The sequence below is a fragment of the Pelophylax lessonae genome, assembly GCF_965119305.1.
Source record: "Pelophylax lessonae genome assembly, chromosome: 2".
In the NCBI taxonomy this organism is placed as follows: Eukaryota; Metazoa; Chordata; class Amphibia; order Anura; family Ranidae; genus Pelophylax; species Pelophylax lessonae.
The window spans coordinates 587,809,116-587,828,168 of NC_138769.1; the positions used below are offsets into that span (position 1 = coordinate 587,809,116).

At 42.3% G+C, this 19,053-nt stretch overlaps 1 protein-coding gene across 1 annotated transcript in view; it reads right to left on the reverse strand.

The window, feature by feature from the left end:
• LARP4 (La ribonucleoprotein 4) overlaps positions 1-19,053 on the reverse strand; it is a 178,147-nt gene that overhangs the window by 21,258 nt on the left and 137,836 nt on the right. The window contains exon 14 of the mRNA XM_082247084.1: positions 13,688-13,821. Within this exon, the coding sequence (XP_082103210.1) occupies positions 13,688-13,821 (134 nt within the window). The remainder of the gene's footprint in view (positions 1-13,687; positions 13,822-19,053) is intronic.

Here is a 19,053-nt window from a genome sequence, read left to right on the forward strand (position 1 = left end):
CTGACAGCATTAACAAAGCTCTCATATGAGCTATATGCTGGAAGCCACTTCTACAGTGTATCATTATTCCTAGTGTGTGTGTGGCCGGCCATGTATGTGTGAGTCATTGTTATGTTGTTTTTATGTCACATGTTTTGTATGTCATCACAGCTGATATCAATCATATGTACTCCTAATCATTCCCTTTTGTCAAAGGGTAATTTTATCGTGTTATGCCTTATATCCAATAAAGTTTTTGCATTTTTGAAATAAGCGGGCGTGAGCATCCCTTATTGCAGCCATTCTTTGGATCTGTCTAGTGGTTCCAAAATACATTTTTGTCCTTGATTGAACAAGCCTGAACAACCATCTGCCTGACCCATCTTGAAATGGTTGCAGCGAACGTAGCCAAACCATTGCGATGAACGTCCGGAAGGGACAAGGACAAAGTCAAACTTCCTGAAGGACTCAGTAACCGTCAGATAAACCCTCATTATTGCCCCGAACCACATCCAGAGAGTGCAAGGCAATCTCCTTGGGATGTTTAAGCTTAGGACATAAGGAAGCCAAAACGATGTCCTCATTGAGATGAAAATCCGACACCACCTTAGGCAGAAAAGACAAATTAGGTCGGAGGACCACTTTATCCCTGTGGACCACCAAATAAGGCGGACAGGACAGCGCCAACTCAGACTCTGCGAGCAGAAGCGATAACCACTAGGAAGGCATCCTTCTGCGACAAAGAGCAGAGAAATCTCCCTTATATTCTCAAAAGGAGGCTTGACGAATAGACAAAAGAAATAATAAAACAGACCAGAGTCCCAGCAGGAAATCTAGGTCCTACTCCTTTTCTAGGCAGAAACAAACTGATGTGCTGGGCTGTGGCAGTGGGGGGGGGGGGGGGGGGGGGGTTTATGCCTGGAGGAACAGCCCCTAGGTCGTGTACATACAAATTTTCCTGCCTAGACTACTCCTGATGGGAGGAGCATAACCCACTCCGCTCATGGAGATGAGGCTGTGTCTGTCGATGGACGATAGGCATTTTGGCTGAACTGTAAATTCCTTTTTCTCTGAGTACAGGACAAAATTATTCATAGACCCTGGGTTATAGACTGGTGCCTTCAGTTGACTGGACACCATCACGTTACTGTTAACACCCCCCCTGGGAGATCCTTTAATCCTACTCAGTGAGTCAGTTTATGTAGCAAGCAATACAGAGTAAAGAACCTAAAAAGGGAGTGTGGCCTGTTTCTTGTACTAGAAGATAGGAATTTTGACTTAAATTCCATTTCATTCTTAAAATGTAAGGGACACAAGCTGGAGACTTAAGACTCTGGGATGTCCAGGTAATGAATAAGAAGGGTGGGTAACAAGTAGATAAAAACTGACAGCAGGCCCAACAAGTGTCAACAGAACCAAGTGCCACTGCAAAAACCTTGTGTGCAAAAACTTTGTGGCTTGACACTACCCTTAGAAGATTGTATGACTATCTAGTAGAACTTTGTAAGGCTGACACCTGGTCCTTTGTGTAAGCACTTTCAATTGGTTCGGTTACATTTAGTGATAAACTTTGAATCATGTCTTTTGCAAGGACCTGGAGGGTAGGGCAATTAGGCAGTTAGTCTTCCTAAATAAAGCTGTTGCTTTGATGTACTGATGGCTCTGACTGCAGTTAAGAGCATGGAAAAAGTTATGGTCTTGAGCATAGGACTACTTGCCTTTGTGAAAAATGAGAAGTGGCACTTTTACAAGTCACCAACTCCTAGACATATGGAAGGCAGGATAGCAAACAAGGTAGCCATTTTAGAGGAGAGATCTAAGGGGGATTTCACTTCTAAAGGGCAGAGCGAACCAGACTGAAGTCCATGGGAAGCATTGCATGCTGTAAAGGGGGTTTGATCGGAGATACACTTTGAATAAAGTGTAACAGTGGAGAGCGGAGGCAGGTTTTAAAAACAGACAAGGACAAAACCTGTCCTTTCAAAGTGTTTAAGGCTAAGTTCTAGTGAAGTCCTGAGTATAGGAAGGCTAGAATGCGAGGCACAGAGTAAACTCTGGGGATTAAGTCCCTGTGTTAAAACCAAAGGAGTATTTCCTGGTAAGGTTTTTTTTGTTTCTGGAAGTGGCTTTCTGCAAGGTAGGAAAGAATGAGACCCTTCTGGTAGCTTGTTGAACCCAGAGGCCAGGACATCCACATTGTCCCATCTAGAATATCAAGCTGAAGGTTTCAGGGTGAGGGGCCCGGCCATTCCCTTTGGTCCAGGCAGCGATAGATAGCTGAGGTAATGTCTTCGAGCTGTCCACTCCTGGGGTGTGGAAAACAATGATCCCTGGACAGTTTTTCCATACATTAGGTGGGTGATTGGTGGATGATGTAAGGCACAGCAGTCTCATGCACACCGATTGAGTGTCCTTGCACAAAGTACAGTGTTGGAGAGCCATACATGCTCTGATCTACAGGATGTTAATGGGGAAATTGGCTTGCACTGTTCCTTGAAGTGGACTGGCATCTGTAGCTATTACTTTCTAATGATAAAGGAAAGGCTTCCCCCATTGTTCAGGCTGGGCTGAAGATCCACCAAGCCAGGAAAGTCTGGTTGAACAAAGGCATTGTCAGGATAAGTAGCATTTTTGTTCTATGCCAAGATATGTTGGAGAGGTCTCTAATGAAATTGGGTGAAAAAAGACCAAAAAAACAAAACAAAAAGGCGGCGGCTACTGCAAGACCTAGAACTCATGCAGAATTTAAGAGGGATGCTTTTAACCTTAACTTTCTCAAGCAAGGGCCCCAAGAAAAAGTTAGTTCTGTCCAGGATCAGACCCATATATTGCAGGTGAAGAGAAGGGAGATGAGCAGATTTTTAATTCATCACTGAAGAGCCTGAATTGCCCTGATGAGATAATGGAGACTTGCAGACAGCTGGATAGGAGATAAGTTTAGGTAAAAGTTGTCTAGATAATCTGACCTGGATGCCCCGAGTCCCCAGAAATGCAAGAAGAGGTACTAGGACCTTTGTGAATATTAGGGGTTAGACCAAATGGCAGTGGAACGCACTGAAGCAATGGTCTACTGCAAAGCGTAGAAAGCGCTGATGAGGTGGCTAAATGGGAATATGTAGATAGGCAATTCGGAGGTCTATGTATGCCAAGGGATTTGCCTGGGATTTTAGGCTCCGGATAGAACACGGCTATACCATACGGGAATACGGTTTGATTTCATGCCACAAACAGGTTTGAAAAGAATCCTGCGACTGTATTTGTTAACTTCATGTACAAGGGATATAGTAGTTTAATATACTGCCATCTTGTGGTCATTTCGGTTACTGCATCTTTTTCAGTATTCCCTCCTATTCTATGATGTATTTCCCTTTCCTGTCTAGTTTGGTGGATTTTCCTTTCCCTGTTTAGTTTGTGTGGAGGTGAAATAAAGGACGGAGTGCAGAACCACGTCGTGTCTGTGGATTATTTACATGGTAGCAGAGGATGGTTGCCAACTATAGAGTACCGCCTAAGTTTGACGAAGCCAGACCATACGAGTGCTGGAAGAATGAAATTAGTATTTGGAAACTTGTTACGGATCTGGACAAGAAGAAGCAGGCACTCGCGGTTGTGTTGGGGCTTGAGGGGCGAGCCAGAGAGACCGCTTTGGAGATACCTGCGAGCGATCTAAACGAGGACAATGGGATGGAAATTTTGATAGCCAAGCTGGACTCTGTATTTTTGAGAGAAGAAAAAAGACCGCGCTTATGAAGCGTACTCTCATTTCGACTCGATTTCTAAAGACAGCGAGGTGTCCATGACAGACTACATCATAGACTTCGAGCAGAGATACAACCGCATGAAGAGGTACACCATGACCTTGCCTGATGCTGTGTTAGCATTTAAGCTACTGGACACGGCTTGTCTTGAAGAAAAGAGTAGGCAACTAGCACTTACAGCGTGCACGGATTTAACATTTGCATCCATGAAGTCAGCGTTAAAACGGATTTTCGGAGGAAAAACCAGTGGAGTGAGCGGAGGCAGTGAGACTCAAGATGCAGCGTTTTTCACGGAGCAGAGGCCACCGGGTAAATTCAAACGGAACAACAGCCAGTCACAGAGCAGACAGTGGCAACCACAGCAAGGTACTAACCCACTCGACAAATATGGTAAGCGATCAAAATGCGCAATTTGTCAGAGCACATACCATTGGGCCAAAGACTGTCCTCATCGGAGAAATGAAGTAAAGCTAGCAGAAGATGAAAATGTTGAGGAATGTAACATTACACTGTTTACAAAAGTTATGACGGACTCAGATTTTCCTAACTGAATCACTGGGATCAGCTATCATTGACACAGCATGCACACGTACTGTCTGTGGTGAAAAGTGGCTGGATAGTTACATGAAAGACCTGAGCCAAAGCCAAATAAACAAACTGATGCAAACAGAATCTTCAAGCTGCAGATCTTTCAGATTTGGTGATGGTCAGGTGGTACACTCCAACAGAAAGGTAAAGCTTCCCGCTAAGATCGGACCAACAAAATGTCACATTGAAACGGAAGTTGTTCCTGTTGATATTCCTTTATTGCTGAGCAAAATGGCTCTAAAGAGAGCGGGAACTGTCTTAGACATGGAGAATGACAAAGTTGTCATGTTCAAGCAACCAGTGCCTCTTGAGCTCACTAGTTCGGGACACTACTGTGTTGACATTAGAGATGGTAATACTGAAGTGGACACCAATGTAAGTGAAGTCCTTGTCATCACAGCAGCGATGTCTACAAAAGAGAAGCGTAAAGTCCTTTTAAAGCTTCACAAGCAGTTTGGCCATGCCTCTGCAGACCGGCTGCAAAGGCTTATCCTCAGCTCTGGAAATACTGACAAAGACTGTCCAGTTATTCTGCAAGAGATCATCCGTGACTGTGAGGTATGTCAAAGATACAGCAGGACCAAGCCCAGGCCTGCTGTCGGTTTGCCTTTAGCCTCAGAGTATAATGAGACGGTGGCAATGGACTTACATGAGCTGGAACCTGGCATATGGTACCTCCACATCATCGACCATTTCACACGCTTCAGCGCTGGAAACATTGTGAGAACAAAGAAAGCATCTGAGATCGTCAACTCTTTCATTCACTCGTGGATAAGCGTTCATGGTGCCCCAAAACAGATATACACTGACAACGGTGGTGAGTTCAACAATGAGGAGATAAGAGAGATGGCAGAAAAATTCAACATCGAGATGAAGACTACAGCAGCATACAGTCCTTGGAGCAACGGGCTGCTGGAGAGACACAACATGACTGACTGAGATCCTCCTGAAGGTGAAAAGGGAAAATGGGTGTGGCTGGCAGATTGCTCTAGACTGGGCTCTAATGGCCAAAAACAGTATGATCAATGTGCATGGTTATAGTTCACACCAGCTGGTGTTTGGTCACAATCCTAATCTTCCCTCCGTTTTGGTTAATGAACTGCCTGCTCTAGAAGGCACTTCTATGAGTACTAGATTAGGACAGCACCTAGCAGCATTGCATGCTTCCAGAAGAGCATTCACAGAGGTGGAATGCTCAGAAAGAATAAAAAGAGCTTTACGAAAGCAGCTCAGGCCTACAGATGAAAAGTATGAGACAGGAGACAGAGTGTACTACAAACGAGCAGACAGTACAGAGTGGAAAGGTCCAGCTGTAGTTATCGTCAAGATGGCTCTGTATTGTTTGTCAGACATGGTGGTATCCTTGTTAGAGCACACCAGTCCAGACTGAATAAAGTTAATGCACAGGATAAGGATACACCTGTACTACCTGATATCACTGAAAATAGTAAAGAAAAAGAAAATGTAATCCACACTGATGGGTCAGAGAATTCAGATGATGAAATGTGTCAATAGCGAAGTGCAAATCCCTGAAAACACAGACACTGATGGTAGAGAAGATGTGAGAAACTAATACTACTAATACAGGGAGTTCCACGGGTGTAAAAATGAGAAAAGGTCAGACAGTGACATTTACAAACAGAGATGATGGTGCTGAACACACTGCCAGAGTCTTAGGCAGAGCAGGGAAAGCAAGAGGGCAAGAGGGCAATATAGAAACTGGTACAATGTGCAGTATCTAGAACCAAATGGCAGCGAGGGTCAAAAGGAAGCTTTAGACATGTCACAAGTTGACGATCTTCTCACTGGGTGTGAAAACACCGATGATGTACTTATCACCAAAGACATTTCTTTTGATGCTGCTAAACAACAAGAGATTGAAAACTGGCAAATTAATAATGTTTACGAAGTAGTCACAGACAAAGGTCAAAAATGTATCTCTACTAGATGGGTCTGTACGTTAAAGGAAACTTCTAGTGGTGTTGTTCCCAAAGCCCGTCTTGTGGCGAGAGGTTTTGAAGAGGCCAATATGCATGAACTACAGAAAGATTCTCCCACATGTGCATCAGAGTCACTCAGGCTGCTGTTAGCTGTTATTTGTCAAAACAAATGGCAAGTGAACTCTATGGATATTAAGTCTGCTTTTTTGCAGGGAATGGAACTCTCAAGAGACATTTACATTCGTCCCCCACCAGAAGCGAGCGTGGACAATGTGTTGTGGAAACTAAAGAAATGTGTGTATGGACTTGCAGATGCTTCCCTCTACTGGTACACAACAAGGTCAAAGAACTCATGCTGAACAGTGGGGGTAAAATGTCACGGATTGATCGTGCAGTGTTTTATTGGCAGAATGAGCAGTCTGAGGTAACAGGAGTACTGGCATGCCATGTGGATGATTTTTTTTTGGGCAGGTTCAGGGCATTTTGTAACTAATGTCATCCCTGTGCTTAAATCTGCATTTCACGTGGGTCGTGAAAAGTGTGAGAGTTTTTCATATGTGGGATGAACATTGCTACTGTGGGTGGTGTAGTGCAGGTGCATCAGCACAGTTATATTGAAAACCTACAACCAATTCATTTGCAGGCAACACGTGCTGTACAGAGAGAGGCCCCACTGAATGAGAAAGAACTCAGATCCAAAATAGGACAGGTTCTGTGGGTTGCTAAACAAACAAGACCAGATGTTATGTTTGACACATGTAGCCTAGCATCCAACATTAAGAATGCTACTGTTCAGTCCATACATGAAGTGAACAAAGTGATCCGTAAACTTAAATCAGAGAAGGTAACACTTAAGTTTCAATACTTGGGTAACAGTGAGGATTTGAGTTTGGTAGTATTCAGTGATGCTTCACTGGGCAATCTTCCAGATGGAGGTACACAGGGTGGGGCTCTAATTGCTCTCATGGAAAAATCAGGAAAGTTCTCCCCACTGTTTTGGCAATCTAAAAAAATTAGACGTGTGGTAAGAAGCACACTGGCAGGAGAAACCCTTGCCATGTCAGATGGTATTGACAATGCTATGTTCTTGGCTATGCTCTACTCTGAACTCACTACTGGTAAAGCTGATCTTAATGCTCTTCCTCTTATCTGTGTTACTGATAACCATTCCCTGTTTGACGCTCTTAAGTCTACAAAACAGGTCACAGAGAAGAGACTAAAGGCCCGTACACACGTACCGATCGTCGGCATACAAACGTCGGTGGACGAAGGATCTGCCGATTGTACGCGTGTTAGTATGGTGCCTCCGACAGATGTCTGCGCACAATCCGCGGACAAAAGTCTTTCTTGCAAACATGAAAATTTTTGTATGCCGACACCAGAACGGACGATTGTTCGCCTGTCAGTACAGAATTCGGCCGACAGACCGCAGATTTGCAAGACTGGGCATGCTCAGAAAATTAAAAACACAGGGAAAGTTAACCATTACATGACATCACTTCTGCAGTCAGCTGAAGTCTGCAGACAAAATTCTTGTGCTGTCCTTGTGCTGTCTTTGCACTTTTCAACAGACACCGACATCCCGGGGAGAAAAGACGAACATTTGTATGCCGACCATCGGTACGTGTGTACGGGGCTTAAGATTAGAAATAAGCGGTGTCAAAGAGCTCATACATGCTAATAAAATCAAAGAAGTGCGTTGGTCAACAGCCAAGTCACAACTTGCTGACTGTTTGACGAAAAAAGGTGCTTCCTCTCTTATGCTTCTTAAAGCGCTGTATGAGGGTGTATGGAAACTGTAAAATCTGGTCCATTGAGCATATATCTTGGTATTTTTTTGTTTGTTTAAATACACACACTTACTTGAATGCTACTGTGTTCTGAAAATCATTTTTGGGTGACAATGTTTTATGTCAAACTCACCCGTTCTTTTTATCTTAAGAAGAGAGTGAGATTGTTAACTTCATGTACAAGGGATATAGTTGTTTAATATACTGCCATCTTGTGGTCATTTCGGTTACTGCATCTTTTTCAGTATTCTCTCCTATTCTATGATGTATTTCCCTTTCCTGTCTAGTTTGGTGGATTTTCCTTTTCCTGTTTAGTTTGTGTGGAGGTGAAATAAAGGACGGAGTGCAGAACCACGTCGTGTCTGTGGATTATTTACAGAATTTACCGTCACTGGCAGTGAAGAACAGATACTTAATGGTTTGAATTGCTTCAGATGGGACAGTAATATTTGTCAACAATATCTTCATATAGAAATATGAAGATTTATTCCTACTTTACACTGAGAGATTTCGACTGTTCTAGACCATTGCCATGAAGTCTGCCTCCTAGATAATGTGTATTCTGTGTGCTTGTCTGTGAGAGACAGACTTTCATTGACAGGCTTCCCTATTGTTTGTGTATTGAAATTGAATGTTGATTGTGTCTGTCCCATTGTTAAATGTTAATGACCTCAAATCGTTCTGTCCAGATGGCTAGATAATTAGTTTAGTTCCTGTATACACTTTCATCTGCATATGCTACTGTAATAAGGCAGAGGGGAGGGATTGTGTACACTATATGGGAGTGTAAAACTGTTTTCATTGGATTTTGAATGTCATGTTCAGTTCTCCACAAGGTCCACCTGGGCAGTAACCTTGTCGGGGAAAAACTGTACAAAAGTCTGTTTTTTTGTTCAAGAGTTCCTTTTCATCAATCTAGAGTCCTGTCTCTCATTGGGGGAAGCTGCTACAAGGGATTGCTATGCTCTTCATATTCCCTGGGATAATCACTAAGCTCTTGTAAGAGCTTGAACAGACCACGTTTTTTTAAAAAAAAATTTCCACTGAACAGTTGGGCAATGTTTTTAGGGAGGGTTGAAAATCTTTTCTGTATTGACGTAATTGAAAGTTGACCATTTTGTTTGTTCAAGAAAGGGGAAACATCAGGTGTATATGTGTCTGGGGGAAATATTCTGCAACCTCCTAATGCTTCCCCTGGGGCCTCCTCTAGGCCAGGAATATGAGGATCTCAGGTAGAAAGGGTCTAAGGCATACATTATACAATTTTCTTTTAGATTTACCTTCAACTATGTAGCGCAAGGGCCTGATTGCATATGAATTGAAAGTGTTTAGGTTTGTCATATTATATGGTTTTGGTAAATCTAAAAGGAAAACTATAGAAGAAAATAGTATAGTGTATGGCCAGCCTAAGACCATTTATAAAATATACACAGGTGCATCTCAAAAATAGATCAAAAAGGTAATTTCAGTAATTCAATTCAAAAAGTGAACCTCTAAGTATAGATGCATTACACATTGATCTATGTCAAGCATTTCTCCCTCTTAATTTAATGATTACAGCTAGTGAAAACCCCCAAAAATATGCATCTCAGAAAATTAGATTACATAAGACTTAAAGAGTTTTTACAGAAATGTTTTCTTACTGAAATGCATGTCCATGTACAGTATAGTATGCATTCAACACTTGGTCGGGGCTCCTTTTGCATGAATTTCTGCATCAATTGGGCGTGGCAAGGAGATCAGCCTGTGGCACTGCTGAGGTGTTATGGAATCCCAGGTTGCTTCGATAGGGGCTTTCAGCTCATCTCCATTAGTGGGTCTGGTGTCTTCTTCCTCTTGACAATACCCCATAGATTCTCTATGGGGTTTAGATCAGGCAAATTTGCTGTCCAATCAAGCACAGTAATACCATCATTAAACCAGGTATTGGGTACTTTTGGCAGGGTGGGCAGGTGCCAAATCCTGCTGGCAAATACAATCCGCATCTCCATAAAGCTGGTAAGCAAAGGGAAGCATGAAGTGCTCTAGAATTTCCAGGTAGAGTGCTTTGCTGGCTTTGGACTTGAAAAAACACAGTGGACCAACACCAGCAGATGACATGGCTCCCCAAATAATCACGGACTCTGGAAAATGTTGCATTTTATTTGGAAATCCCAGGTCCCAGAGTCTGGAGGGACACAGAATCTAAGTTACATGAGGTCCAATGTGAAATTTCCACAGTTAGTGATGATTTAGAGAGCCATGTCATCTGCTGGTGTTGGTCCACTGTTTTATCAAGTCCAAAGTCAGCACAGCCCTCGAACAGGAAATTCTGGAGCACTTCATGCTTCCCTCTGCTGACCAGCTTTATGGAGATTCTGATTGAATTTTCCAACAGGACTTGACACCTATCCACACTGCTGGTCAATCACCGTGATACCATCAAACCAAGTATTGGTACTTTTTTACAAACTGGCCTGACCTAAACCCCATAGAGGATCTGTGGGGTATTGTCAAGAGACACACGACCCAACAAAGCAGATGAGCTGAAGGCCACTATCAAAGCTGCCTGGGTTTCCATAACATCTCAGCGGTGGCACAGGCTGATTGCCTCAATGCCACATTCAGGCAGTAATTCATGCAAAAGGTGCCCTGACCAACTATTGAGCGTATACCATACTGTATATGGACATACTTTTGAGTAAGACATTTCTGTATTAAAAATATATTGGTCAGGTCTTGTGTAATATTCTAATTTTCTGAGAAAAAAAAAGTTAGGGTCCAGTTTCTTTTCGCGCATGCCAAATGGTAAGCTCCTGTCAGACGGGCTGCCATACACGGGCCGAGCGGAGGCCAGTTTTTAATGAACCGGCTGATGTTGCCCGGCATTGGGCCCGTGTGTACTTGGCTTGATGGTGTGATGGGCAGTGGCTCACCAGGGAAGGACAGTGCAGCAGGTTGGAGGAGATAGGAGATCCAGTAGCTCATGCCACCATCAGCCCATTTCACACGTGCACCTTCGCTAAGCAGAATCCGTGTGCTCAGTGGAGATTTCTCCGCTAATACCCGTTGAGCAGGTGGACGACAGGTCTTGTCTGCGCCACTATACAGAGCGAACAATGATAGTCCCGCTCTCTATGGGGCAGTCGGATGTAAATGGACTCCTGTCCGTTTCAATCCAATGCCATCTGATTCGATCTGTCAGACAGATGGAAAGTAGGAGCACCATAAGTGTTTTTGGCCGAAAGAATCGGATGACTGCAGTTGTAAGCACACATCCACCACTACATAGAGAAGACTGGAGGGTCTGATCAGGTGCGCCTGAAAAACTGACAGGTGGACCTAATCAGACAGCCCATGTGAAAGGGGCTTTCGGCTGTGTGGCATTACAGGGAAAGAAAAAATGAATTTTAATGGGAAAAAAAAAAAATTAACCACTTAAGCCCCGGAGGATTTGGCTGCTAAAAGACCAGGGGGTATTTTGCGATTCGGCACTGCGTGACTTTAACGGACAATTGCGCGGTCGTGCGACGCTGTACCTAAACAAATTTGACGTCCCTTTTTCCCACAGAGCTTTCTTTTGGTGGTATTTGATCACCTGTGCGATTTTTTGATCACGCGCTATAAACAAAAAAAGAGCGTCCATTTTGCAAAAATAACAATATTTTTCACATTTTTTATGAAATTCCCCCCCCAAAAAAAAAAGTAAAAAATCAAAATTTTTTAACATTTTCGGCCAATTTGTTTTATGCTACATATGTTTGGTAAAAAAAAAAAAATCGCAAAAAGCTTATTTTGATTGGTTTGCGCAGAAGTTATTGCGTTTACTAACAAAGGGAAAGATTTTTGTAATTTTTGTTTTTTTTAACGCGTAATGGTGGCGATCTGCGATTTTTTTTGCGGTAGTGCGACATTGTGGCGGACAGATCGGACCCTTGACTGACATTTTTGACACTTTTGGGGTTACCAGTGACATTTCTACAGTAATCAGTGCTATATATATGCACTGTTACTGTAAAATTACACTGGCAGTGAAGGGGTTAACTTTATTTGAGAGGGAGGGGCTGTGTGTGTCCCTAGGGGCGTGATTCTAACTGTGATTGGCTGTGGCTTGAGGTGTAGGGACACTGATCAACGGTTCTACATAGTAGAACCGTATGATCAGTGTTTCTACACAGGGAGAACTGACAGGCAACTTGTTTAAACAAGCTGCCTGCCTTTCTCCCTCTCCCCCGCCGATCGCCGAGTGACCAGCGGACATCGGGTCCGCCGGTCGTGCGCGGGGGGTTTCCGTGACGGCGCGGGAGCGTGCTCGCTCCCCAGACCCTCCCAGGCTAGTGACGTTTATATACGTCACTTTGCCTGTTAGGGGCTGACCGCCGCAGTATATTTACTTGCAGCGGTCGGCAAGTGGTTAAAAAATTGTTTCCATCTTTGTGGGGTTGTAAATGGAACTGAGGCTGTTACGACCAACTGCCCCACTTACTGGTAAGGACAGGGCACCAGATCAAGCCCTCAACATCTTCAACCTCTTCCCTGAGCAGTGAACAGGCAGGGAAAACCCTCAGCGCCGCCAGCGACTGCTTGCTGCAGCTCCGGCTACCACAAGAGGGCGCCAGTTCCCCAATGTAAGCGTGTCCCCACAGCAGGCTGCAAAGCAGTGGCCTCAATTACTGGCCAGCGCGGCATCTTAGTCCACACACACGCGGGCTGCAGGGGGACAAGACACCTGTGGTAGTATAGCCCAGGCCGCTAATTCTAGTCGCCAATGCGACCTGGCACCTGGGGTTTGTGGAGCCCTGCTGTAAGCCATAATTAAATTAAAAATGCTTGAAATATATCACTAACTCATCTATATAATATGAGTCACTTTTTGAATCGAATTCCTGAAATAAATGATTTTTGATAATATATATATATCTATCTCTATTTTAAAACCGTCAAATTTCAGTTTCAGCCAAGTGCATCCTGAACTTTGGCTGCTGCTGTGTGTGTCTATTCACACTAGTGCGACTCAGCCCACACCTGCTCTTCCCCAATTGGCTGACTGGCTGTGATGGACAGTAGCATGAGACTATTGGCACTTTTCCACTGCAAGTACCGGTTCGGCTCTACTCAGCTCTACTCTACTTGGCCCAGTTTGCTTTTTCACTGCTGATACCGCATGGTACGGTGTTGGAACGGTACGGTTTGCTTTTCCACTATAGTACTAAAGTTAAGTGGGTGGGATAACAACGGGGTGGGTGGGATTCTCTGACCAATCAGTGGCTAGTAGTGACTGCATGCAAAGGTTTGTGGGATATGGTACCTCTTGGAACCACAATCGAGGTGGTACTGTTTTTTAGAGCCGTACCGTTCGGTTCCATGCAGTGGAAAAGCGCCGCCGTACTGAACCGTTCCTACACCATACCATGCGGTACCAGCAGTGGAAAAGCACAAAAGCGAGCCGAACCGCTCGGTTTCATGCAGTGGAAAAGCGCCATATGGCTACCACTGCTGTCTCAGCCAATGCGAAGGCAGAGCCAAAGCTCTAAAGCACAACGCTGAATCGAGATTGGGAAATGGGAAGTTAGGATTTCATAAGACTCATCAATATAATAATTACCCATAGATTCATCCAAGTATCTATCAAACAGTGACAAACGTGGCTTACCTTGGAGGAGCTGGAAGTGGGGTAACATCTTCTGCAGTACTGTGCATGGAGCATGTAACGGACTGCTGAAGAGTGCTTTTTGAAGGTTCACCCTGAGTGTGAGTACATATATTCGGAGGCAATTCTTTATTCTCCTTCAAGTATATAAATAAAAATGCAATTACTAATTAGCATTAAAAATGTCATAGTATACTATTCATAACACAACCTTTAAAAAAAAGTGCATCACCTAAAAAAGGATTTTTTTTTTTTAATATAGATTTTATTAAGTTCAATCATATATACAAACAATATTCAAAATTCCTTTTAAAAACGACAAAATTTACCCTACCCTTCTCCTTCCCTCCCTAGCCCTTCCCCTTTCTTTCTACTACTTATTTCTGTTGTGTTTTACTTCATCTTATACGTTTATTCATTCTGCCCCTTATTCCATCCAGTCTAGATTTTTTTTTTTTTTTTAAAGTCTACCGATTTTCTCCATTTGTAAAATTCTCAACCTGTTCTTCCTCTCTACTACCCAGATACTCCATATTATGCATATATTCAATGTTAAACCAATTTCAGGAGGGGCTATCCAATTCAAGCCATTTTTTGGTATTGCCCCTTTAGCCACGTCTGTAAGGTTTGGTACTAATGTATTTTTATACTGTCTATATGATTCACATGTTTTATGAAATAAGCACGTCCATGGATCATCAATGTTTTCTCCGGTTATTTCCTTTGCTAAATTTCTGTACCGTCAGGCCAATAATCGCGTATCTTAGGACATTCCCACCCCATAAGATACATTGTACCCCGTGTTTTACATTCTCTCCAACATGAAACAGATTTCTCTGTATATTGTTTATGTGCCTTTTCTGGCGTTATGTACCATCTCGATATGCTTCATTTATATGGTATTCACATCCATCGCATAACCGTATACGGCTCTCAGAACTTTTCATTTCGTATTCATTTAAATGTGATCCTATCTCTTTTCCTAAGCCTCTGAATGGAGGTTTCCCCAGTTCGGTTATCATATATTCCATGCTTTAGCTTTATTACTAGATTACATAATTTCTCCAATGTATTCAGATTTCTAGATGATCTAATTGGCTGTGGTAGAGATCTCAGTTTAGCTGTTGATACCTCCATTCATTGAACTTCAGGTCCTACCACCGTTAATTCATGCGTTTCTACTTCTATTTCCCTATTAGGGGGTATCCCATCTGTTACTACCTAACTGTGCCCTGTTCAGTGCGTTTTCAATCTTGACCCATCTTTTGTCTATTTATTCTTGTCCATACTAACATACATGAAATTATGACTGCTGCATAGTATCTTTTTATGTCAGGTACCGCTAGTCCACCCTGTGACTTACTCATACTGAGAACCGTGTACTGCATTTTAGGTTTTTTCCCTTGCCAAATAACTTTTAAAAACATTGATTTTATTATTTTGAAGTACTTCAATGGAATAGAGATTGGTAACATTTGAAATGTATATAGTATCTTAGGCAGTATGATCTTAATTGCATTTATTCTTCCTAAACAAGAGAATTAGGCAACTTGATATATTTAGATCTGCTTTTATTTCTTTGGGTATACAATTTGCCTGATAAATATTTTCCAATGATGGAGTTATGTTCATATCCAAGTATTTTAATTGTGACTTTGCCTAGGTGAATGGAAATTCCCTCTGTAATGTGAAGCCTTCTTTCTTACTAAAACCGATGTTCAAAATTTCAGATTTTATTGGGTTGATATTAAAATTAGATAAATTCCCCGTAATCCTTAAGCTCCTTCATTGCGTTAGGGAGGGTTATTCAAAGATTACAGGACGTGCGTGTATGCTGCCACTCTATGTTCTTCATGTCCTTTTACTCACCCTTTATCCATTTTTTCCTTTTGTCGCCAATAATGGCTCCTGAGACAAGATGAATAGTGGCGAGATACATTACCATTTACTTTTACCGACGCTGTAGGTTCCCGTATAGTGCCTTAATCCACTGAATCATTTTCATACCTACACCCAAATTCTCTATTAACATGAACTTCCAGTCCACCCTGTCAAATGCTTTCTCTGCGTCCATCGACAGAAAAAGGTCTAGGACTTCCCGGCGTCTAGTGTTGTGTTAGTAACAGTGTTCTGATCCCATTGTCTGGGTGTATCCAGTCTTATTAAATTTAATCGAGTAGCGAATATTTTTGCAAAATATTTTGGTGCAAACATTTAGCAATGCTATTGGTCTGAAATTAGAGCAAAGGGTTGAATCTTTTCCCTCTTTAGGTATAACCGTTATATAGGCCTGTAATGATTCTAATCTAATTTCCTCTCCTATTCATATATGTGCATAGTTTTGGTACTAATTTCTTTAAATTTTCTATAATATTTGGATAGTTTTTCCGTCTGGGCCCGGGCTTTTCGGTGTGTTTTTAACTGCCTCAATTATCTGTGTAATTGGTGTTTCTAGCTCTAGCAATTCATCTACTGGTTTTGACTCATACTTCTGTATCCTGTGTTTTCTATTTTGTTCTGTATCTCTAGATTCTTTTTGCTGCACATTATATAGGGCTTCATAGTAACTTTGAAAAGCTTTAGCTATCTCTGGTAAATATACAGACTTCCTTTTATGATATTTTTTCTATAAAATTTTTTAACATCCTTGCAAGATATTTCCCCATCTGTATCCAAATGGCCATTCTGTTTAAGATACATCTAGTTTCTTCTAATAAACTTTTAGTTTTTCTCTTTTCAATACCAGAGCTTGTTGTCGCCCTTCCTCCAGGCTCTTATGTTTCTGCTCCATCTCGTGGATCTCCGCTATTAATCTTGTATTTAAAGTTTTCCTTTTTTTTTGGAGCTTATAGAGCGTACTCTTAAAATGAAACCCAAGACGTCCCTGTTGTCACTATATGGGAGGCCCATAAAGCCTATATTAGAGTATTGTTCCAATTTCTTCTCTATATCCTTTCCTATTTTAATATCTTGTATAAGATCTTCTATTGTCTCTGGGAACCTGGGATTTTTATCACCATCATAACTGGAGCATGGTCAGATATAGTTATTGTTCCTATAGATGTACTAATGGCTATGTCTAAAGATCTATGCTCTATTATAATGTAATCTAATCTTGAGTACATGTTGTGCACCGGTGAGTGGGAGGAGTAATCTCTCAGGTGTTTATATTATGTTGTATTCTCCATACATTCAATAATTAACATTCAAAAAGCTTATTCCTTATTCTTTGATTGACGTCCTTCCACTTACCGGGCACCTGACGTACTATCAAGAGATGGATCCATACAAAAGTTAGTCGCCTGCTAATATATTAACCTTTTTTAAAGAGCATCAGCTTATCCAATAATTTCTTTAGCTAGCCTCTTGGATTTTTATTCAGGCAGTACACATTTACCAGGGTCCAGTCCAAACCCATCAGCTGACTAAGATGAATAAGCCCTCCCATCTTCTAAGGAGAATGTAACTTGCTTCGAGAAACTGATTGCTACTCCCTTTGCTCTTAGTTGGTGTCTCTCCATAATAACCAGACCGGGTAGTGGCTTGAGTATATTTTTACATTTGTACCCTGTGCAATTTACAGTGCCTTGCAAAAGTATTGACTTTTTACCTATTTTGTTACATTACAGCCGTAAGTTCAATGTTTTGTTAATCTGAATTTTATGTGATGATCAGAACACAATAGTTGGTGAAGTGAAATGAGGAAACTTATACATAAAACTATTCTTTAGAAATAGTAAACCGAAAATTGGCATGTGCGTATGTATTCACCCCTTTGTTATGAAGCCCATAAAAAGCTCTGATGCAACCAATTACCTTCAGAAGTCACATAATTAGTGAAATGTCCACTTGTGTCTAATGTGTCACATGATCTGTCATTACTTACACACCTTTTTTGAAAGGCCCCAGAGGCTGCAACAACTAAGCAAAAGGCACCACTAACCAAACACTGCCATGAAAACAAAGGAACTGTCCAAACAAGGGAGAATATTGTTGAGAAGTAAAAGTCAGGGATAGGTTATAAAAAAAAAAAAAATATCCAAAGCTTTGATGATCCCCAGGAGCAACATCAAATCTATCATAACCAAATGGAAAGAACATGGCACAACAACGAACCCGCAAAGACGGCTGCCCTCCAAAACTCATGGACTGAGCAAAGAGGGCATTAATCAGAGGCAGCACAGAGACATAAGGTAACCCTGGAGGAGCTTCAGAGTTCAACAGCTGAGAATGGAGTATCTACATAGGATAACAATAAGCCATATGCTCCATAGAGTTGGGCGTATCATTAACCACCATCATGTAATTAACACAATGATTACCCTTTATGGCCAACCCTCCCCATCCCAACCTCTTCCTCCCCCCATTCAACCTCCAGGATGTTGAAATGACCAACTCTTGGTCCTAGAGTCAGTTCCCACTAGGGCCCTACTAATTTCCTCAGGGTGATGCTCTATCTGTCCATGCATACATGTCCTCTTCCTTGCCGGGAGATGGTCTAGAACCAGCCAGGTTGCCATGCCACGTTAACATTCCTTAACCCTTTCCTGCCCCCTCCCTACCAACCCCCCCCCCCTCCCTCAGTCATATCCCCCTCCCTCAGTCATATCCCCCACCCTCAGTCATATCCCCCACCCATTCCTATTTTGTTTCTCAGTCCAATTCATTCTCATCTTTGAAGTTCTGTCTCCACAGTTCTTGTAGTTTATCTTCGGTTTTCACTTCTTCAAACCAGCTTGGCATAGTTGGTACAGAGATTACAAGTTTCTTACAGAATTCTTGCATTTCCTCCGGGAATCTTAGCCTAACCATTCAGCCATCTCTTCTCCCTATTAGGCAGGGAATCCACAATTATAACATGTTCCTTGTTTATGCATCGATTCCACCAAGGGTTTCAATGTTCTTGTTTAAGGAGATGAATCCATAAAGATCTGTAGGTTACCATTTTGAAAGTTTATTGGTGTTTTTTTTCCTTTCAAGTTCTCCAATATCTGGGCCTTTTCAGCATATTTCTAAAATCTTACAATGATGTTCCTGGGGGCTTCTGCTGGGACGCCCATTGGATTTCAAGATCCGATGAACTCTCAACGTGTAGTTCCATTTCAACTCTTCCTAGTAGAGGGCAGTGCAGAAGTGATAGCCACTAAAAAGGCCACCTTTTAGGACAACGTAGGAAACTGAATCTCCAGAATATTTTCAAAAGGAGGCTTCTGCGGAGTTGAAAGCACCAAAGATCCCAAGGCGGCAATAGAACCCACACTGGAGGAACCAAATGTCGGATACCCTGAAGAAAGGTACGCACACCAGGGAGTGTGGGGCCATAGGTCATTGGAAGAAGGCTGACATCTGGCCCTTGATAATGGTACTCA